At 37.5% G+C, this 20426-nt stretch overlaps 1 protein-coding gene across 2 annotated transcripts in view; it reads left to right on the plus strand.

The window, feature by feature from the left end:
- The window catches only part of LOC121386911 (xylulose kinase-like), a 41521-nt gene that overhangs the window by 7315 nt on the left and 13780 nt on the right, over window positions 1-20426 (plus strand). For both annotated transcript variants that reach the window (XM_041517956.1, XM_041517966.1), the window contains exons 5-11: window positions 3190-3276; window positions 5159-5251; window positions 8227-8328; window positions 9864-9995; window positions 11670-11729; window positions 12967-13048; window positions 14529-14569. In XM_041517956.1, coding sequence (XP_041373890.1) covers window positions 3190-3276; window positions 5159-5251; window positions 8227-8328; window positions 9864-9995; window positions 11670-11729; window positions 12967-13048; window positions 14529-14569 — 597 coding nt within the window. The remainder of the gene's footprint in view (window positions 1-3189; window positions 3277-5158; window positions 5252-8226; window positions 8329-9863; window positions 9996-11669; window positions 11730-12966; window positions 13049-14528; window positions 14570-20426) is intronic.

Consider the following 20426-nt stretch of genomic DNA (forward strand, 5'->3'; position numbering starts at 1 on the left):
ACAGGGATTGAAATAAGTCTAGAATGGTCAGTTAGGTTATCAGTAGCCATGTTTCTGCCAGAAAGAAATTTTTGGGTATGGCGCTATGGAATTGAATGCAACCACACTCAACAAGGTATGGGGGACCAGAAAGAAAATGGGTTACGTTTAGGGCTAGTGTTAAGAAAAGCATACAGTAATGATAAGAATAATTAATTTTGTTAAAAGATTAACTTAAATTTTTTTTTAATTTGCCAAATATTTTGGTATGGTGCCATACCCGTTTTACCTTCTGGCAGAAACCCCGAGTAGCTAGGTTACCATGTGTCAAGAAAGTTGACAACAGTATTTCGTTCTCAACAAAAACTTTGAAAAAACCCACTGTCACCTAACTTTTTATCAGTTATCTGCTTTTTAAATATAAATTACATGCACAAGTATTGGTACAAGGAGAACAAAAGTAAAAGTTTGTTTTGTTTAATGACACCACTAGAGCACATTGATTTATGAATCATCAGCTACTGACTCTCAAATGTGGCAATTTTGACATATAGTCTTAGAGAAAGAAAGAAATGTTTTATTTAACGACGCACTCTAACACATTTTATTTACTGTTATGTGGTGTCAAACATATGGTTAAGGACCACACAGATAATGAGAGGAAACCCGCTGTCGCCACTTCATGGGCTAGTCTTTTTGATTAGCCGCAAGGGATCTTTTATATGCACCATCCCACAGACAGGGTAGTACATACCACAGCCTTTGATATACCAGTCGTGGTGCACTGGCTGGAATGAGAAATAGCCCAATGGGCTCACCGACAGGGATCGATCCCAGACTGACCGCGCATCGGGCGAGCGCTGTACCACTGGGCTACGTCCCACCCTATAGTCTTATAGAGGAAACCCGCTACATTTTTCCATTAGTAGCAAGGGATCTTTTATATGTATCATCCCACAGTCAGGATAGTACATACTTCGGCCTTTGAGATACCAGTCGTGGTGCACTAGCTGGAACAAGAACTTTCTTTTCCCATTCCTATAGTCACGATTCGAACATTTGATCTGGCCCAAATCAGGATCCAATCGTCACAGAGTTCCTTTAGTTTTTCTTGCCCACTGGACAGGGTTATCCAGCTTTTGCACGGTGCTAGATAAATCTGTCTGATCCTAGGGCTAGATAAATCTGTCCAACCCGAGGGCTAGACGATTTCTACATACTATTGACGTCATAACTTGTTTTTCAGAATTCTGTTGTGCCATTTAACGTTGTATCATTGTTTTAAAAATATTTAAACAAATTAATTTTTTCAACTTTATATTTATTGGTAAGTTGTTATATTTTTATGTTGTTGCATAATGTGGACTATATTTTTCCACGTATAATTAAAGGAGTTAGTAGGTAAAATGTTTATGAATCTTTCTACAATAAACAATTCGTAGCTTACAAAGTTAATGTTTTATTACAGTAATTAAATGGGCAAGAAAAAGAATGAATCACCGTTGTGTGGTATAGATAAAGCAATTCCAACCCTCAGGACATTTGGTCCCTCGGGTTGGAATTGCCTTATCTATACCTCACAACGGTGATAGATTCTATTAATCTACAGTGCACATGCGCTGGTTAATGTTTATTGCCTTACCCAGAGTTCATCAGAAAAATGAAAGTCATATGACCTAGAATGTTTTTCATCGAATGCGGAGTTCATAAAAGGTATTTTGTGTATGTTAGATCCATTTTTACACACACAGGTTAATTTTCACTTTGTCGTGGAATCGTAAAAAATTAAAAAAAAATTAAGGTCATGATGGTAAGTAATTATGGTGATTATAGTGCTAAGATTGCTTCGTGGAACAGGGCCCAGAACAGAAGGAGACCTGTAATAAGATGAGGTTACTCACTAGTTACACAGGCCTCGGTGGCACACTGGTTAAGCCATCGGACTACAGACTGGTTAAGCCATCGGACTACAGACTGGTAGGTACAGGGTTCGCAGCCCGGTATTGGCTCTCACCCAGAGTGAGTTCTTAAGACCTCAATGGGTAGGTGTAAGGCCACTACACCCTCTTCTCTCTCACTAACCTCTAACCAACTAACCCACTGTCCTGGACAGACAGCCCAGATAGCTGACGTGTGTGCCCAGGACAGCATGCTTTTAACGATTACAAACTATTTATATATATCTGCATTCTTATTGGTCAGAAACCAGTCACATGACCATCCGTAAATAGTGATATTGCCCTGAGATGGTCCCACCGGTCCATCAAAAGTGATATTGCCCTGAACAATGAAAATAAAGATGAAACAAAATTCTATCCAATTAATGAATAGGTAACATAATGCAATGTCAACTGCTAATTGTAATGTAAACAAACACAAGCTTGTGACAAAATGCTTTGTTGTCCTTCAGCAAAACGATAAATATCTTTAGTCATACCGAGTTTAATTCTGCAAATACAACCAAAACAAGGTCAGTAATCGTCAAATTGTGTATGGTATATATTGCAGATTTAGAAACGTACATTTGTAGGTAATCAGTAATTGGTCTTATTTTGCTATTATTATGATTTTGACACTCTTACTGGTTATAATGTCTTGAATTTGATTTTTTGTCTTGGTAATGTTTCAGCTATTTATTTCCGCATTCCTTTGCGTGTCATACAACGTCATAGAATAACGTGATGTCACTAAATCCCATCAGTTTTAATGCATTGTGGGAAATTATAAGCCTTGGCATATTTCGATTCTAATAAACAAAGAAGGAATGTACGAGTCTTATGGATGACATTATGTAATAAAACAATTATAGACATTTCGGGCAGTATCATGTTTTATGGACTGAAGAAATTGATATTGCCCTCAATGACAGTCAATAATTGATAAATATACCTGGGGTATATTATCTGTTAGTTTTTAACATTTGTGCTTTTGAAATATGTCTACATGCAGAAAAATAATCTTTCATGTATGTTGATTTCTTGCTAAGAAAAGAAAAAAAAAAGTTTGTTTTGTTTAACGACACCACTAGAGCACATTGATTTTTTTCCATCTGGATGGTAAATTAAGTTGAACTGGTATCAATGTACATGTACTACCGTTGGGTTTTGAAATGTGTGTTGCACTGTTTGGACAGAAATTGTACCTTTAAACGTTATTCTGAGTAAAGAATTTTCACTTATAAATTTTATTAAATCTTGTTTTAATTTTTAGCAACATGGCAGTGTCTACTGGAAAATAGGAGCACAGCATCTCCTTAATAATCTGAATCCTGAAAGTTCCATGCATAGTCAGTTGAAGGTTAGTAAGTACTTTATTATTATAAACTATGCAAATAATATTGTTGAAATATTATACATAAATCATTTTCTATCAGTGATTCCGAAATACACTTTTGTAATGACATTATTATTTTGTGCTTGATTGAAGGCCAACTTTAAATTTTTTATAGAGTTCATCCAGTCAGAATTGAATAAGCAAAGAAAGTTTGTAATTAGACAACAATGAAATTAGCTTTCATCAGGGTGGGAATTCTCCTCAGATCAGCTGTTTTCCTCTAATGGAACATTGCGTTTCCTTGCATTTTAATCGTCCTTTCCTCCAAAATGTGTCAGATGGCACAGATTTTAACCTAGGATTTCAAGACTTTCCGGGACCCCTCTAGATTTCCTCTTTTTAACAATTTACCAATTCCCACCCTTGTTTCGTAATTTAAAAAGAAAACTAACAAAGTAATTTTTACACACCCATGAGTATAAGTGTCATCAATTTAAAGACGTACAGTTGACTGCTGCTATAGTCCGTCCCACGGGGAACGCCTTTTTTCATACTATGAAATTTATTTATTTATTTCTGAGCTGATTATTTTCTAAATTGCTCACAAAAATAATATTTTTTTAATTTCAAAAACACTTTTACTTTTCTTTTTAAGTGAAACCAAAGTAAAATAATTGACCAGAAACATTTTTTGTACGAGGATGGGATGGACTATAGATGATGAGAAAGTAGCCCAGTGATACAGCGCTCGCTCGATGCGCGGTCGGTCTGGGATCGATCCCCGTTGGGCTATTTCTCGTTCCAGGCAGCGCACTACGACTGGTATATCAAAGGCTGTGGTATGTACTGCCCTGTCTATGGGATGGTGCATATAAAAGATCCCAAGTTGCTAATCGAAAAGAGTAACCTGTGAAGTGGCGACAGTGGGTTTCCTCCCTCAGTATCTGTGTGGTCCTTAACCATATGTCTGACGCCATATAACTGTAAATAAAATGTGCTGAGTGCCTTGTTAAATGAAACATTTCCTTCCTTCCACCCAGTGAAAGAAGCACAATGAAAATTGATTGCTCTGTAATGTACAAGTTATCCTGAAACTGATTTCTCGTAATGTTTAAGTTAACTGCAAGCACGAAGTAAAATTTTGTTTTGTTTAATGACACCACTAGAGCACATTGATTTATTAAACATCGGCTGTTGGATGTCAAATATTTGGTAATTCTGACCTATAGGAAGCCTGCTACATTTTTTCATTAGTAGCAAGGGATCTTTTATATGTACCATTTAACAGACAGGATAGCTCATACCACAGCCTTTGATATACAGTCATGGTGCACTGGCTGGAACAAGAAACAGCCCAATGGGTCCACCGACAGGGATTGATCCTAGACCGACCGCACAAGTGATGTAAATAAGTTTTTGTTTAAAAAAAATACATTTAAATTTGTTTTAAATGTGTTTTTGGAGGATATGTAAAAGTATACTATATTAATGTCCATTAGATACCATATACCTTACAGCTCATTATTTATTAACATATACAAATTGCCGTTACTTGTTAAACATGGTTTGAAATAATTCATTGTAAGATCAGTGGTAACTAATGGCCACTCATGTAGTATTGTCAAATTAGTATTTTTTACTATGTAGCTTTTTATCACTCCTATTGCATGTATGTACACACACACACACACACACACACACACACACACACACACACCACACACACACACCACCCCCGTACCACCACCCACCCACCACAAACAAGGAAGAAGGAAAACAAATGCATTAAAAGAGAAAAAGAAAACTCAAAGGAAAAGAAAAATAGTCTATTACTCTGTTTGCAAAAAGTGGATATAACCAGTTGTGATTGTCATCCCTGGATTTAACATTCCTTTCATTTCTCCAGGATGTGTTTAGTGTTGGTGATTCGCCCATCTGGATGGATGCTAGTACTACACAGCTGTGTCGAGACCTTGAAGAGAAAGTGGGAGGAAAACAGGTTAACAAAACCCACATAATATGTGTGCATATATCTATATAAAACCCCAGCTATTGATGTATTTATTTCATAAACCCTACTGAAGCTGCTGTTACACTTTGACATCTTATACACTGAACCTCTTCAGACTGGGACACCCATGGGATCTAATAAAAGGTTCTGGACCCAGTTCCACAACGCAATCTTAGCGCTAAGATCACCTTAAGTGCATATGTCAGCTGTGCAGTTATGGTGATCTTGGAACTAAGATCACTTCATGGAACGTGACCCTGAACTGATGTTTATTAAAAAGAACGGTGAAAAATGTCCAGTTTTTAGAGAATTGTTGGTTTACCAAAGATCGGAATTGGAGGAGTTTTACTAATGTCTGTTGCTAAATGCAAAATGCAATCAGAATAGAATTACACTTTTCTATAAGATGCGTATATGGCAACTTCAGAACTCAATTTTTGGAAAGACTTCGACCCGTACCCCTCTATATCAAGGCCCTAAAGACTAATCCTAACCCTAAAACTAACCATAACCAATGAAAGTGAAAGGGGGGTACGGGTCGAACTCATGCCCAGTTTTTTTTAACTTTTCTTTGTATGGTACATATACATATAATCTCTTGCATAGAAGTTTAGAAGTCACATTCCAGTTTGGTATTCCTTCAAATGATAATTGTTTCAGTAAAAGTGCGACCTCGATTGTAATTGAGATCTGAAGGAAATCAAAGAATGGTGTGTCGGAGGAAGAAAACATTACAAATATACTAGAGAGTGTAGCTTTAATTTTGAGCTGTCATTTTGCCTGTTTCGTTATAATGCCTGCTTTAGATCAGGGGCCTAATTCACTAAACTCTCGCAACTTTGCGATTTCGCAGTGCAATGCTAAAAGACTTGCAAAGAGGATGCTTTGTTGTCTAGCAGAGCCTAAGAGAGCTTTGTGAATTAGGCTCCATGGCTTTTTATCTCACTAAACTGGGCAAGCTGGTCTTTTTGTCTGTAATGTTAATAATAGCTTGCTTATGTTGGGCATACAGTAAAGTACTTTTAGAACGAACATGCTTATAACAAACTACCGGGTAAAATGAACTGATTGTAAAGTCTCCTTTTACCCCCAATACAGTATTAAAGGGACATTCCTGAGTTTGCTGCATTGTAAGATGTTTCCGACTAATAATATATTTCTACGATTAAACTTACATATTAAATACATTTTCTTGTTTAGAATATAAGTGTCTGTATATTCAATGTGTCTCTGGTCGTCTTAATATTTGTAAGAAGCCCAAACTGGATTTTGTCTTCAAATAATTTTGTATGTACGAATTTTTTTTATTTTAGAAAATATAATGAAATTTAACCTAGTACTAATATCTGAACAATCAGAAACACATTTAATATACAGCCATTAATATTTTATGCAAAAAAATATATTTGATATTAATTACAATCGTTAAAAAGTCTCTGTTAGTTGATAACATCTTAAAAATTGCAGCAAACTCAGGAATGTCCCTTTAATAAATTTTAATGTATAGAACAAACTATGTATAGTGAATTAACTTCTAAAATGAACCAATGTTTTTGTCAAAATTGTGAATTTCAGTGTAAATTAGTGTATACCGCAAATCGATCATAATTTTTATCTTAATATTTGTATAATTGGTGATAATAAATGAAATATAAAAAAAAACACCCCACTGATTCTTGTATTTATGGTATTTAATTTGAAAAATAAAAAATGGCCAACTTCCTGAATGACAACGGCTAACTTCCGCAAATGTGTACACGGAACTACTGCTATAATGAAGTGATGTTCCTAGTCCCTTGCAGTGCATTATAAGAGTACTTTACTGTACTTATTGTGGCCAGACCTTTTATCAACTCAACTTTGCAGCAGTCTAAAGCCATGCAATTGTTCATATACTACTCTGAACATTACCGCTAATGTGTACACGGAACTACTGCTATAATGAAGTGATGTTCCTAGTCCCTTGCAGTGCATTATAAGAGTACTTTACTGTACTTATTGTGGCCAGACCTTTTATCAACTCAACTTTCCAGCAGTCTAAAACCATGCAATTGTTCATATACTACTCTGAACATTACCGCTAATGTGTACATGGAACTACTGCTATAATGAAGTGATGTTCCTAGTCCCTTGCAGTGCATTATAAGAGTACTTTACTGTACTTATTGTGGCCAGACCTTTTATCAACTCAACTTTCCAGCAGTCTAAAGCCATGCAATTGTTCATATACTACTCTGAACATTACCGCTAATGTGTACATGGAACTACTGCTATAATGAAGTGATGTTCCTAGTCCCTTGCAGTGCATTATAAGAGTACTTTACTGTACTTATTGTGGCCAGACCTTTTATCAACTCAACTTTGCAGCAGTCTAAAGCCATGCAATTGTTCATATACTACTCTGAACATTACCGCTAATGTGTACACGGAACTACTGCTATAATGAAGTGATGTTCCTAGTCCCTTGCAGTGCATTATAAGAGTACTTTACTGTACTTATTGTGGCCAGACCTTTTATCAACTCAACTTTCCAGCAGTCTAAAACCATGCAATTGTTCATATACTACTCTGAACATTACCGCTAATGTGTACATGGAACTACTGCTATAATGAACTGATGTTCCTAGTCCCTTGCAGTGCATTATAAGAGTACTTTACTGTACTTATTGTGGCCAGACCTTTTATCAACTCAACTTTCCAGCAGTCTAAAGCCATGCAATTGTTCATATACTACTCTGAACATTACCGCTAATGTGTACATGGAACTACTGCTATAATGAACTGATGTTCCTAGTCCCTTGCAGTGCATTATAAGAGTACTTTACTGTACTTATTGTGGCCAGACCTTTTATCAACTCAACTTTGCAGCAGTCTAAAGCCATGCAATTGTTCGTATACTACTCTGAACATTACCGCTAATTTGTACCTTTCCTAATGAATTTTTTTGCTTGTTTTGTTGTCAGAGATTGACCGATATCACCGGTTCCTGTGGGTACGAAAGGATGACTGGAAATCAGATCGCAAAAATCTATCAAACCAACAGAGAAGCTTATCTCAACACTGAGGTATTGTTCAAACAGCTGACCCTAGTTAGGCCAAACAGAATAATATCATGGATAATTGATTTATAAAAGTTACTAGCCACAATTAAACATTCACTAGCCCTACTTTACTTTAAGTTAATACAATTTTACTAAATAATAGTAATAATCAGATATGTCACCTAAAGAGGGAGATAGAGCTTAAAAACACTAACATTGGGGGGGTTGGGGTGGGTGCAGGATATTCATATTTACAAAACAGACTTAACTGCAACATTTGACCAAAAAAAAATTCACTAGCCGCCGGGCATGGCATTAGTAGTTATTTACTAGCCCAACATTGTATATCACTAGCCATGGGAGTGGGGCTACCATAATCTAGAAGCCCTGATAATGTGTGTGATTCCAATTACATAAGCCAGAGAAATTAGTGTAGTTAGGTACTTAGGTAGGTAGGTAGGCAGGCTCAAATCTCTTTGTCGTTTTTGAGGCAAATTCTTTAGGGTAAGTAGGCATTGTATAAACTTTTTTTAAAGACTGAAAGATTTTAAATTTAGATGTGCATGTATGTATTAAGAGAGGTTTTTCTTAAAGGGACAGACCGTAGTTTCCGCCCATGAAAATTAGTTAATCTACAGACCTGTAAGACATTTGTATAATGTTACAATTGAGTGAAACATGAGTCTGTGACTTTGAAATGGTGAAATACCATCTAAAAATAGACGAAAACTCCACTCCATAACTGTTACTTTTCAGATGCACGTGCTTTTTAAAAATATGAGAAATTCATTTGGTGATATTAAAAACACCAGGATGACCAAAAACACTTCAGATGTATGGAAATGGATAATCTAAACAATAAAATCTAAGTAAAGTATGATTTCAATTATCAAAAAACGGCTCTAATGGTCAAAAATATATAAAAACTAGGTTATGTCCCTTTAAGTTTAATTATATTTATTTCTATGCTGAATATTGTGCAAAAGTTAAATTTGTTTGTTGGTAATATCAATTTAGACTCATGTGGTCGGCAATATTTTTTTCTTTTTTCATGATTTTCTTAAAAATTCAGCAGTGTAAAATATTTTCAGCTTTTAAAGCTTTAGTTATTTTTAACGTTAACTTAAGCATTATATTGATTTTGGTAATTCTAGCATGTTATCTTAGTGTTTGATGAACAGAAAAAACTGTGTGTACCTAAGAAAATAGGGTTAGTTACTTCAAATGCATTTCCATCAACTAATAACTGCTGTTCTACATGTATATGCCTTACTGGGCTCTGATTGAATCAGATGATATTGAAAAAACTTAGCCCAGTGGTAAACTCCTAAGCCTGACGTGTGGCCAATCTAGAATTGATCACTGTCAATGGGTCCATTGGGCTATTTCTCATTCCAGCCAGTGCTCCACAACTGGTGTAACATTAACGGCTATGGTATGTACTATCCTGTCTGTGGGATGCTGCATATAAACAAATCTCTTGCTGCTATTTGGAAAAAGGTGTTGCTAAAAAATGTTTAATTTTTCTTTCAGATCATTTCTATGATACTATATTTCAGCGTATTTCATTGGTCAGCAGTTTTGTGGCAAGTCTGTGTGTGGGTGACTATGCACCGATAGATGAGAGCGATGGGTCCGGTATGAACCTGTTGAATATCCACACGCGAGAATGGGCGGCGGAATGTTTAACTGTAAGTGTTACAGTACTCTTTGCTATTTGCAGTGTACAGAATGGCCTACAAATGGTTGGGTAGTCCTTTTGTTGGTCTTCTTGGCTACCTGTATTATGTGTGTACATGTAGTATAGGGAGTGATGTAGCCATGTTGGTCCATCCCATCCCATCCCATCCCATCCCATCCCATCCCATCCCATCCGTCCATCCATCCATCCATCCATCCATCCATCCATCCATCCATCACTGTAATAAATTTAAATAAAAAACCCCAACATAATTAACAGTCTTTTATTCATGATTGTTATTGTTGTAAATTGAAAAAAAGTAATTTTTAAGTGACATATTAAATCAGAGTATGCATTTGGGATTTTTTTGACTGGCCAATCGGGCCACTCACAACAACACTTTGACTCTTCCGTACAACTCTTGAATGGCCCGCGACCAAATTTTATTTAAAAAACTTACTTAAATTGCACTTTAAAAACATGTTATCATATCATACAAACAATACAAAAGAAGGAAACAGAACTTGTTTTAATTTTATTACAAACTGTTGTAATTAAATAATAATTATTATGTTGTCACGGGACCCACACAATCAAATATCTGAAAAGTTTTACCAAAGCTCGGTCTTGGAATGAATAAGGTGCTTTTATGGCTGTATGACGAGGAATTTAAAAGAAATACTAAGCTGAGAGTAATCTATACAAACAATAATCACATCCACTAGAGAAATAAGTACACAACACAAGTTGAAAACATAATCATTATTTAACAACACTCGCACGTGCACAGGCAATGATAGCTGTTGTTGACATCGTTCGCAGTGACGATTGGGTGTTTGGTATAGTAGACTCGGTATATTCTGTAAGAAATGAAAACTTTCCAACACAATGTAACTTCAGAAAACTTAAGGCTCCTAAACAAAATCTTTCTGCGAAACATAGCGTAGCAGAATGTGACGAGTTGTTCCGATTGTAACTAACTGGAAGTAAAGCCGGACATGGCCAAGGTGTTACTATTGAACCTACGAATATATTTACATGGCTGAGGTTTTCCGAGTACATAATCAAAACCAGCCGAGGCATTCCGAATGGTTTTAGAAAATTTAGACTGTTTGATAGACTGGGGAAGTGGTCGCTATTATGTCCTATATGGGTTTGGTTGCACAGATACTAATAAGAAACCAGTTAAAAAGAAATAAAAAATAACTTTCCGATCTCTTACAGACATTATTTATTTGCATTTTGATACATAATACAATATGCGGAAAGTTTTGGTGGCCAGGCAGGCGACACGTGATACGGTTTTGACTTGCCCGACGCTATTTTGACTCGCCATGGGCGATCGGGCGACTGTAAAGTGCGAACCCTGATTAAATTTTATAATAATTTATTTTCTGTAATGATATAACCCTAATACATGTAAAAGTATATCATAAGAAGCAATTTTTTTTTTTTTTAAATGTATACTACAAGGTGGAGATTGTTTTTTTTAATATAAACTTTATTACCCCAGATCACTGGCAATGTCAAGTTTGGGGTGCCTTGAATCATTGTCTTACAAGGTACAATAATAATAAAATTAATAACATGATTGTGTGTATTTTTAATTTTGCACTTTCTTTTATTCAGTTTGGTACTTTTTACATGGTCCATGGTTAATTAAGGATTACAATTTTCATTTCAGGCTTGTGCTCCAGACTTGGCTGACAAACTTGGGTCAGTGGTACCATCAAAACAAATTATTGTAAGCATTTATTATTTATGTCAAAATTTGGTTACATGTGTTTTTCATGTAAATTTTACAAGTTGGCATTAACAGAAGAGAAAAGAATGCTTGTTTTAACGAAAGTTTGAATCACATTGTAAACTTGAGCTGTGATGTACATGTATACAGTGAAATCCCTCAAAACCGGACGACAGGCTGGTAGGTATTGGGTTCGCAGCCCGGTACCGGCTCCAACCCAGAGTGAGTTCTTAAGGGCTCATTGGGTAGATGTAAGGCCACTACACCCTCTTACCTCTCACTAACCACTAACCAACTAACAACTAACCCACTGTCCTGGATAGACAGCCCAGATGGCTGAGGTGTGTGCCCAGGACAGCATGTTTAAACCTTAATTGGATATAAGTGGTAAAATTACTTCAAGTTCAAAGTTCAAGACCACATGAGAAAGCAGTACTAGACTGGTTCATAGGTTTACTAAATGTGGCTATTTTGCAAGCTAGTCAAACAGGTCAAGTGACAGATAGGGGGCACGACTTAGCCCAGTGGTAAAGCGCTCGCTTGATGCATGGTCAATCTTGGGATCAATCCCCGTCAGTGGGCTATTTGTGGCTCCAGCCAGTGCACCACAACTGGTACATCAAATGCCATGGTATTTGCTATCCTGTCTATGGGATGGAAAGGAAATGTTTTATTTAACGACACACTCAACACATTTTAATTACGGTTATATGGCGTCAGACATATGGTTATGGACCACACAGATAGAGAGAGGAAACCCGCTGTCGACACTTCATGGGCTACTCTTTTCAATTAGCAGCATGGGATCTTTTATATGCACCATCCCACAGACAGGATAACACATACCACGGCCTTTGATATACCAGTCGATGTGCACTGGCTGGAGCGAGAAATGGCTCAATGGGCCCACTGACGGGGATCGATCCCACACCTACCGCGCATCAAGCAAACGCTTTACCACTGGGCTACGTCCCGCCCCCTGTCTGTGGGATGGTGCATATAAAAAATCCCTTGCTACTAATGGAAAAATGTGGCGGGTTTCCTCTAAGACTATGTCAAAATTATAAAATATTTGACATCCACTAGCTTATGATCAATAAATCAATGTGCTCTAATGGTGTTGTTAAACAAAACAAACTTTAAGTGACAGGTTGTGGAACTGTGGGTATGGGTATGGGTATGAGATATGGGTCTAATTCAACACAGTACATTTGTTATATTAATTTCTTTAACATAGGGTTCGGTATCTCCATATTTAGTGCAGCGTTATGGATTTGCTCAGGACTGCCAAGTTATAGCCTTCACTGGAGATAACCCAGGTAATTTATTTATATATTGCAATTAATTTCTAAATCCTTTTTGTACACCCCCGTGTTTGATGGGTTGTATTATGGTATGGCGTTGTTCATCAGACTGTGTGTCCATCTGTCCATACGTCTGTCTGTAAACGTTTTGTTTCCAAAGCATATCTTTCTTTCTTTCTTTCTTTCTTTATTTTTTTTAATTTTTTATCTCACTTCCCCCTTTCCTTTTACTTCTTTCAGTTCCATCTCATGTCTTCCTGATTTGGCAGCTCCTCCTAGCTTTTAACTTCTTTTACTGTCCATCTCCACATCCCAGTCCTTGTCTCTACAACCGCGACAGGTGCTTGTCTCATGTAGCTATCCGTTCCACACATCTGTCATTCCCCATGCAAGTATAACTTGGGATGCCAGTGTTTTGCGTACCATAACTAGGTCACCACGAACTAGTTTTAATACTTTACAGCACATTAAAGGAAATCCTTGTCCAGGCCATTTCTTCCGTATCAATTTATATAGGAGCATGCAAGTACAACTTGTGAAGGTGGTGTGTTGCATACCATAACCAGGTCACCATGACCTACTTTTGACAGGTGTATCATGTACCTCATGGGTATTTTTGTTAAAAAAAAATGTTTCATTTTATGTTTGATTTTCATTCCTGAAAGAACTTTGATGAAAACATTTTTTTTATAGCTTACGACAGACGTCGCCCAAATTTTATTATCCCTTATCGGTCCCACCAGAGGGGACTATATATTTTGATTCCATCCTTCTGTCTGTCTGTCTGTCTGTCTGTCCCATGATTTTTTGACTTTTTTTCACAGTGATTCAAAATATTGAGCTGATATTTTGTGTAGGCCTATAGCTTTTTCATGTACTGTTACAGATCAAGTTTGACTTTCATAATGATTTAAGAATTTTTGACAGAGTTATGGCCCTTGAACTTAGGAGATACAAAACTTTGTTTTCTGGGGTTTTTTTCGCAATACCTGATGATATTTAGCTCAAATATTGTGTATAGCTTTAATATGTACTGTTATAGATCATATTTGTCTTTCATGGCAGTTTAACCATATTTGACAGAGTTATGGCCCTTTAACTTAGGAGATACGAAAGTGCATTTTCCAAACTTATTTTTCGCAATGCCTCCAGATATTGAGCTAAATTTCTGTGTATATCTTTATCATGTACTGTTACAGATCAAGTTTGACTTTGATAGGGATTTACTTATTTTTCACAGAGATATGGTCCTTGAACTTAGGAGATACAAAAGTGCCTTTTCCGGACTTTTTTCCGCAATGCTTCAAGATAGTGAACAGAAATTCTGTGTATAGCTTTATCATGTATTGTTACTGATTATGATTTACTTGTTTTTCACAGAGTTATGGCTCTTGAAATTAGGAGATACAAAACTTTGTAGGGCCTGGTAGGGGACATGTATTGCTTTAGCAGTACTCTTAGAATGCTTGTTGAATATGTGATTTTTATATTGCAGCATCGTTGGCAGGACTGACTCCATCTGCTGGTGATGTTATGGTGAGCTAAGCTAAAAATCCCTTCACACCACATTATAACATCATTTACTAAAGGGTGGGATGTAGCCCAGTGGTAAAGCTTTTGCTTGATGTGCGGTCTGTCTGGGATCGATCCCCTTTGGTGGGCCCATTGAGCTATTTGTTGCTCCAGCCAGTACACAACGACTGGTATATCAAAGGCCATGGTATGTGTTATCCTGTCTGTGGGATGGTACATACAATAGATCCTTTGCTGCTAATCGAAAAGAGTAGCCCAGAAAGTGGTTTCCTCTCTCAATATCTGCCTGGTCCTTAAGCATATGTCTGACACCATATAACTGTAAATAAAATGAGTTAAGTGCATCGTTAAATAAAACATTTCTTTCCTTCTTTCATTTACTAAATACAAAATACAAACACAACTACAGTTTTCATAAAAACTCAGTCTTGTCTAAGTACAGTCGAGACTTGTCTAATGACCACCTGTATATAACGGTCACCTGCCCTTAGTGGCCACCATAAATCCCACTCAGTGCATTTCCTTCTTTATTTTACTTGCATATAACAGCCACCTATTCCATGCGGCAAGTGGCCACTATTTTTGACCAAGATGAATGGTTAGACCTGCTATAACGGCCACAAAATTAAAATGACCACTATTTTTGGTCCAAAATGGACAGTTGAACTTGCCATCATGGTCAGAAGATATATACATATATTGACCTGTCCATGTCACAATATAAAGTTATTGTTTTACTTACGTTCAAACAAACCAGGCACATGCTCTAGTCATATTTTCATCTTATATCTGTATGATATGGTCGGTCATTTAATTTACAAGGCGACGTGTTATTGCTTGAAGTAAGGCTTGCATTGAACTTACTGTACATATATTTTAGCCCTATCAACACTGACAGGTAGTGTATTCCAAGGTGTGTGATTGCTGCTGGTCAGATCACAGGTATCCCCAAACAATAACGTCAGATTATGTTATAGTAATGTTATATAATAATATATACATGTAATGATAGTATTTGTATTGGGGGTGTCTGCCTGGGGGTACCTGCGAACAGATAAACAATTGTGACAATATGCCATGATGTTTGTTTAACCATTACACATTGGCAAACTGACCCTTTTATAATGATTTCTTACCTGTAACCTTTTGCATTTTGTGCATTAATTTATTATTATTATATTTTTTGGTGTTAATAAATTTATATTTGTTTTTTTAATTCTTTTAATTTTTTTTATTTATTACCACAGATCACTGGCAATGTCACGGTTAGGGTGCCTTGAATCATTGTCTTACAATGTACAATAATACTAAAATTATAACATGATTCTGTTATTATACATGTATAACTACTTGTAAGATAAAAGTTTTATTATATTTCATATATACATATATATATTAGGTCCCTGTGAAGCTTCGTATATTCGATTCGATTCGAAATCATTGCAAAGCTTCGATTCATTTCAATTCGATTTTTGTGCATTCGGAATTTCGAATATTGCAGTCTACGGACAATTGGAAAAAGAGGGATAAACTATATGGCCAACCTTTAACATTAATAAACAATAAACAATGTGGAAGACAAAGCAGGGTCACGTGAAGTCTTTCCCACTCCTGGCTACAGTCGCGAGAGACACACTCGGCATTCAGACTACTAACTTCTCTTCAGAAAGGGTGAATTCCACAGGCACAAACGTTATAACTGACAAACAACACTCTCTGCCTCGCCAAAATGCCGAGACACTCATATGGGGATATAAAAATGCTGATCTCATCCTATCCATGTCAGACTTCAAGCAGATAAAGTGATGTGATTATAATGTTATATTTCTTTTATAATTTTTAGGATTCTTTTTTTGTATTGCGCGAAGAATATCCACTGGTATTTAGTTTTGATCTCCGATTGGTGATAATTTTCACATGTTTACTTGAATTATTTTATGATCTAATTAAAAGCCAATAAATGATCACTTCCAAGATATTATCTCGTGTTAGTTCAACTGTTCAGCCTATGTACACATTAGTACTGGTTTTCTATTTAGGGCGCTTTATTATTTAAACTTCAACCTTGTGTAATCATGTTAATCACCATACGTACACCCAGTGCAGTGGATATTTATACTGTCTTTCTAATTTCCTTCACTGAGCTGAATATTCCTTCGTGAACTGCATCTGATACACTTGATTATTCTCCAAGGTATTCAAGATTCGAAATTCGATTCGATTCGAATATTTTCGAATATTCAATTCAAATTGAAAATTGAGATCCGCAGGGCCCTAATATATATATACTGAACAGCATTGAAAATGCACCACCAAGAAATGTTTGGATTTCAAAAAGAATACCTGAGCAATAAATGTTTTTGTTCTGAACAGCAATAGATGGATGATTGATAATGACAACAAACAAAAAAGGATGCACAATCATTGATTAGTTTTAATTCATCTATGTATGAAAGACACGTGGGGTCACAATGAAAAGTCAGTAGCACGTATGACCACCATCTGCAGAAACACAAGCCATGCAATGTCTTCTCATCGACCCGATAGGTTTGCAAATAATGTTATAGGGGATAGCATTCCACTCCTACTGTAGTGCGTTTTCCAGTTCTCTAAGGTTATTCATTTGTGGAAGACGTTAGATGCGTTGACCAAGGTAATCTCAAAGATGCTCTTTTGGCGATAAATCAGGGGACAGTGCTGGCCATTCAAGCAAAGGGACATTATTGTTCACTAGATACTGTGTTGTAACACATGCTGTGTGCGCTCGGCGTTGTCTTGCTGAAATGTGTGCATATCCCGATCCTGAAGAAAGAAGGGAATGATATGATTTTGCAAGACATTATCCCGGTAGTAAATGGCATTCACTTTGCCATGGCAAACATGGAGTGCTGTTCGGTGATGATAACTGATCCCAGCCCACACCATGACACTCCCTCCACACCAATGCCACACTCGCATCCGACCATCAACATTCTTTAAATGGAAATGGGATTTGTCAGAGAATAGCACACCATGACAACGTAATCTCCAATGACGATACCTTCCTGCCAAACGTCGGTGCTGATTTTGATTTTGATCAGTCAGGATAGGTCCAACATATGGTCGCTGAGCACGCAACCCAGCAGAGCGAAGACAGTGACACACAGTGTCTGCGCTGATAACCCCTCGTCGACCTTGAACAGTTGGTGCAGTCCTGGCAGTTGGCAGCGTTCGATCACGAATATGGAGGCGAACAATATGGTGATCTTGTCGTGGTGTCGTAACATGTCGTTGGCCTGGATGTGGATGGTCCCTGATGGTTCCTCCTGTTTGCTGGTATCTCCTGTGGAGTCTAGTGATTGTTGAATGGTGGCATCCAAACTGCTGCGCGGTGACTCTACTTGAAATACTGACTTGAAGCATGCTTAAGGCACAGTCACGTTACTCAACTGTCAACATTGCCATCACTTGTTTAACGTTCCCTCAAAGACTACTTCATAAATGAAAGTGGTTTTTCAGAGACCATCTTTTGTAGCCCCAATCAGCATGATTTGCACATTCAATTTACGTTTTTCATGCAATATGTTGTGTTTTGGTGTTTTGTAATGGTTTTTGTAAGTTATTTGACATCATGCATAGTCTATAAGGTAGTACGGCAGGGGTGGGGAAAAGCCCTTTTCTCCCGGTCTGGGACCGATTCTCGATCTCTGAGACCGAAATTATTTTTTAAAAACGTGTGTTTGCCGGTCCCACTTTTGTCATTCTTGTCGGTCCGAACCACCTGTCCATTTCTATTATTGGAACAAATTCTTATCCGTCAAGTGGACCGGCCTGCCCAGACATCGGTATCTCATGCATGATTTAAAATAATAAATAAATAGTGGTCAGTATAGCTTGTGTTTCAGACGTCTGTGATTTTAAAGTCTGCCTAAGTATATATCGTCAGTCACTGAAGTTGGACCTACAGTAGTGTCAATCCACAGCCACTAGGCTAGACATTAATTTTGTCAAAGTTGCTGAGCCAGTCAAGAGATAAAACAGACGTTAACAATAACACCATTCTTGGTGAGAGAGCCATCAAGGTATTACACTCCCAATTAAAACAAAGGACCCAGAGTTTGCAACTGGTTACAATCAACACCTGTCAACACCTATGTACGGAGCTTTGTCGGGTCGAGTGTCCCTGTCGGAAGCAAGATACTTTTGTGCAATACAAACTGCTTGAAATAGCATAAAATATACTGAAATAATCAATAAATGTATTTATTGTTGACTGTTCAATGTAGTCTATCCAATAATTATAAAGGATTTTAAAATTAACAAAAGGTTTCCACTTTCTTGTTAACAAGTGGGAGTAAGCAGAACAGCTACATGTACTGGTTATCTCAAGAGCCAGTAGAGGTCAGATTTCATCCAATCAGTGATGACGTTATTAATCTCTTTGTCTAAACATGTGCTAGCTCAGGCTGTCAAACGCTTCAACGGTGCGATCTTTTATGAATTTTCAGGACACAGTACTGAATACTCGTACTTTTTATACATATATGGGATTTAATTTTTTTTTTTTTTTTATTCCTTTTCTCCCCTCCCCCCCCCCCCCCCCCCCCCCCCCCCCCCCCCCCCCCCCCCACCCCCCCCCCCCCCCCCCCCCCCCCCCCCCCCCCCCCCCCCCCCCCCCCCCCCCCCCCCACCCCCCCCCCCCCCCCCCCACCCCCCCCCCCCCCCCCCCCCCCCCCCCCCCCCCCCCCCCCCCCCCCCCCCCCCCCACCCCCCCCCCCCCCCCCCCTCCCCGTTAATGAAGACATCAAGCGGGACCGATTGACAATTTTATTTTTCCCCACCCCTGTAGTACGGTACTTATTCATTGATATTTTTAATGCTGATATACGCCCCATTCACATTTGTTATCATCAACTGGTGATGCGTTTTCAATGCTGTTCAGTATGCATCATCCCACAGACAGGGTTATACATACCACAGCATTTGATATACCAGTCATGGTGCATTGGCTGGAATGAGAAATAGCCCAATGGGCCCACCAATGGGGATTGATCCCACACCAACTGCACATCGAGCGAACGCTGTACCACTGGGCTACGTCCCGCCCCTATTTTATTTAATGACGCACTCAACACATTTTATTTATTGTTATATGGCGTCAGACATATGGTTAAGAACCACACAGATATTGAGAGAGAAAACAGCAGATTTCCTCTCACGTTATCTCACGACTGGTATATCAAAGGCTGTGGTATGTACCACCCTGTACTGTGATGGTGCATATAAAAGATCCCTTGCTGCTAATCGAAAAGAGTAGCCCATTAAGTGGCGACAGCAGGTTTCCTCTCAATATATGTGTGGTCCTTAAAATTAAGCATATGTCTGATGCTATATAACCATAAATAAAATGTGTTGAGTGCATTGTTAAATAAAACATTTCCTTCCTTCCAATAATCGGTACCATGCATTCCCTAACATTCCCAAAAGGATATGTCATTTTTTGTTCTCAATTTTGGAGTAAAACATTCCAAATATGAATGTTAATAATTCATATTTTTATTATTGTATAACAATACAGAACACTTGACAAATACCCCTTCCCTACCTTATAACATTTCGTAATGCAGAATAAATATTAATTTGTATAAATATAGGTACATGTATTGTATTACACTTTTGAATTTAAACTTAGCTGAATGAAATGTTTTTGAAATAAAACGGAAAATTCTGGATTTTTTGTAAAACAACTATAAAATTCCCAAAATGAAAGCCACAGGCATCAAGTCAAATTTGAGAAATAAAACCCTGCACACAATATAAGCGATTCTATATCCACGGACATTCAGCACACTAAAAAATATTGATCAATATGAGCGATTCT

This window comes from Gigantopelta aegis, chromosome 2, assembly GCF_016097555.1.
Source record: "Gigantopelta aegis isolate Gae_Host chromosome 2, Gae_host_genome, whole genome shotgun sequence".
NCBI classification, from domain to species: domain Eukaryota; kingdom Metazoa; phylum Mollusca; class Gastropoda; order Neomphalida; family Peltospiridae; genus Gigantopelta; species Gigantopelta aegis.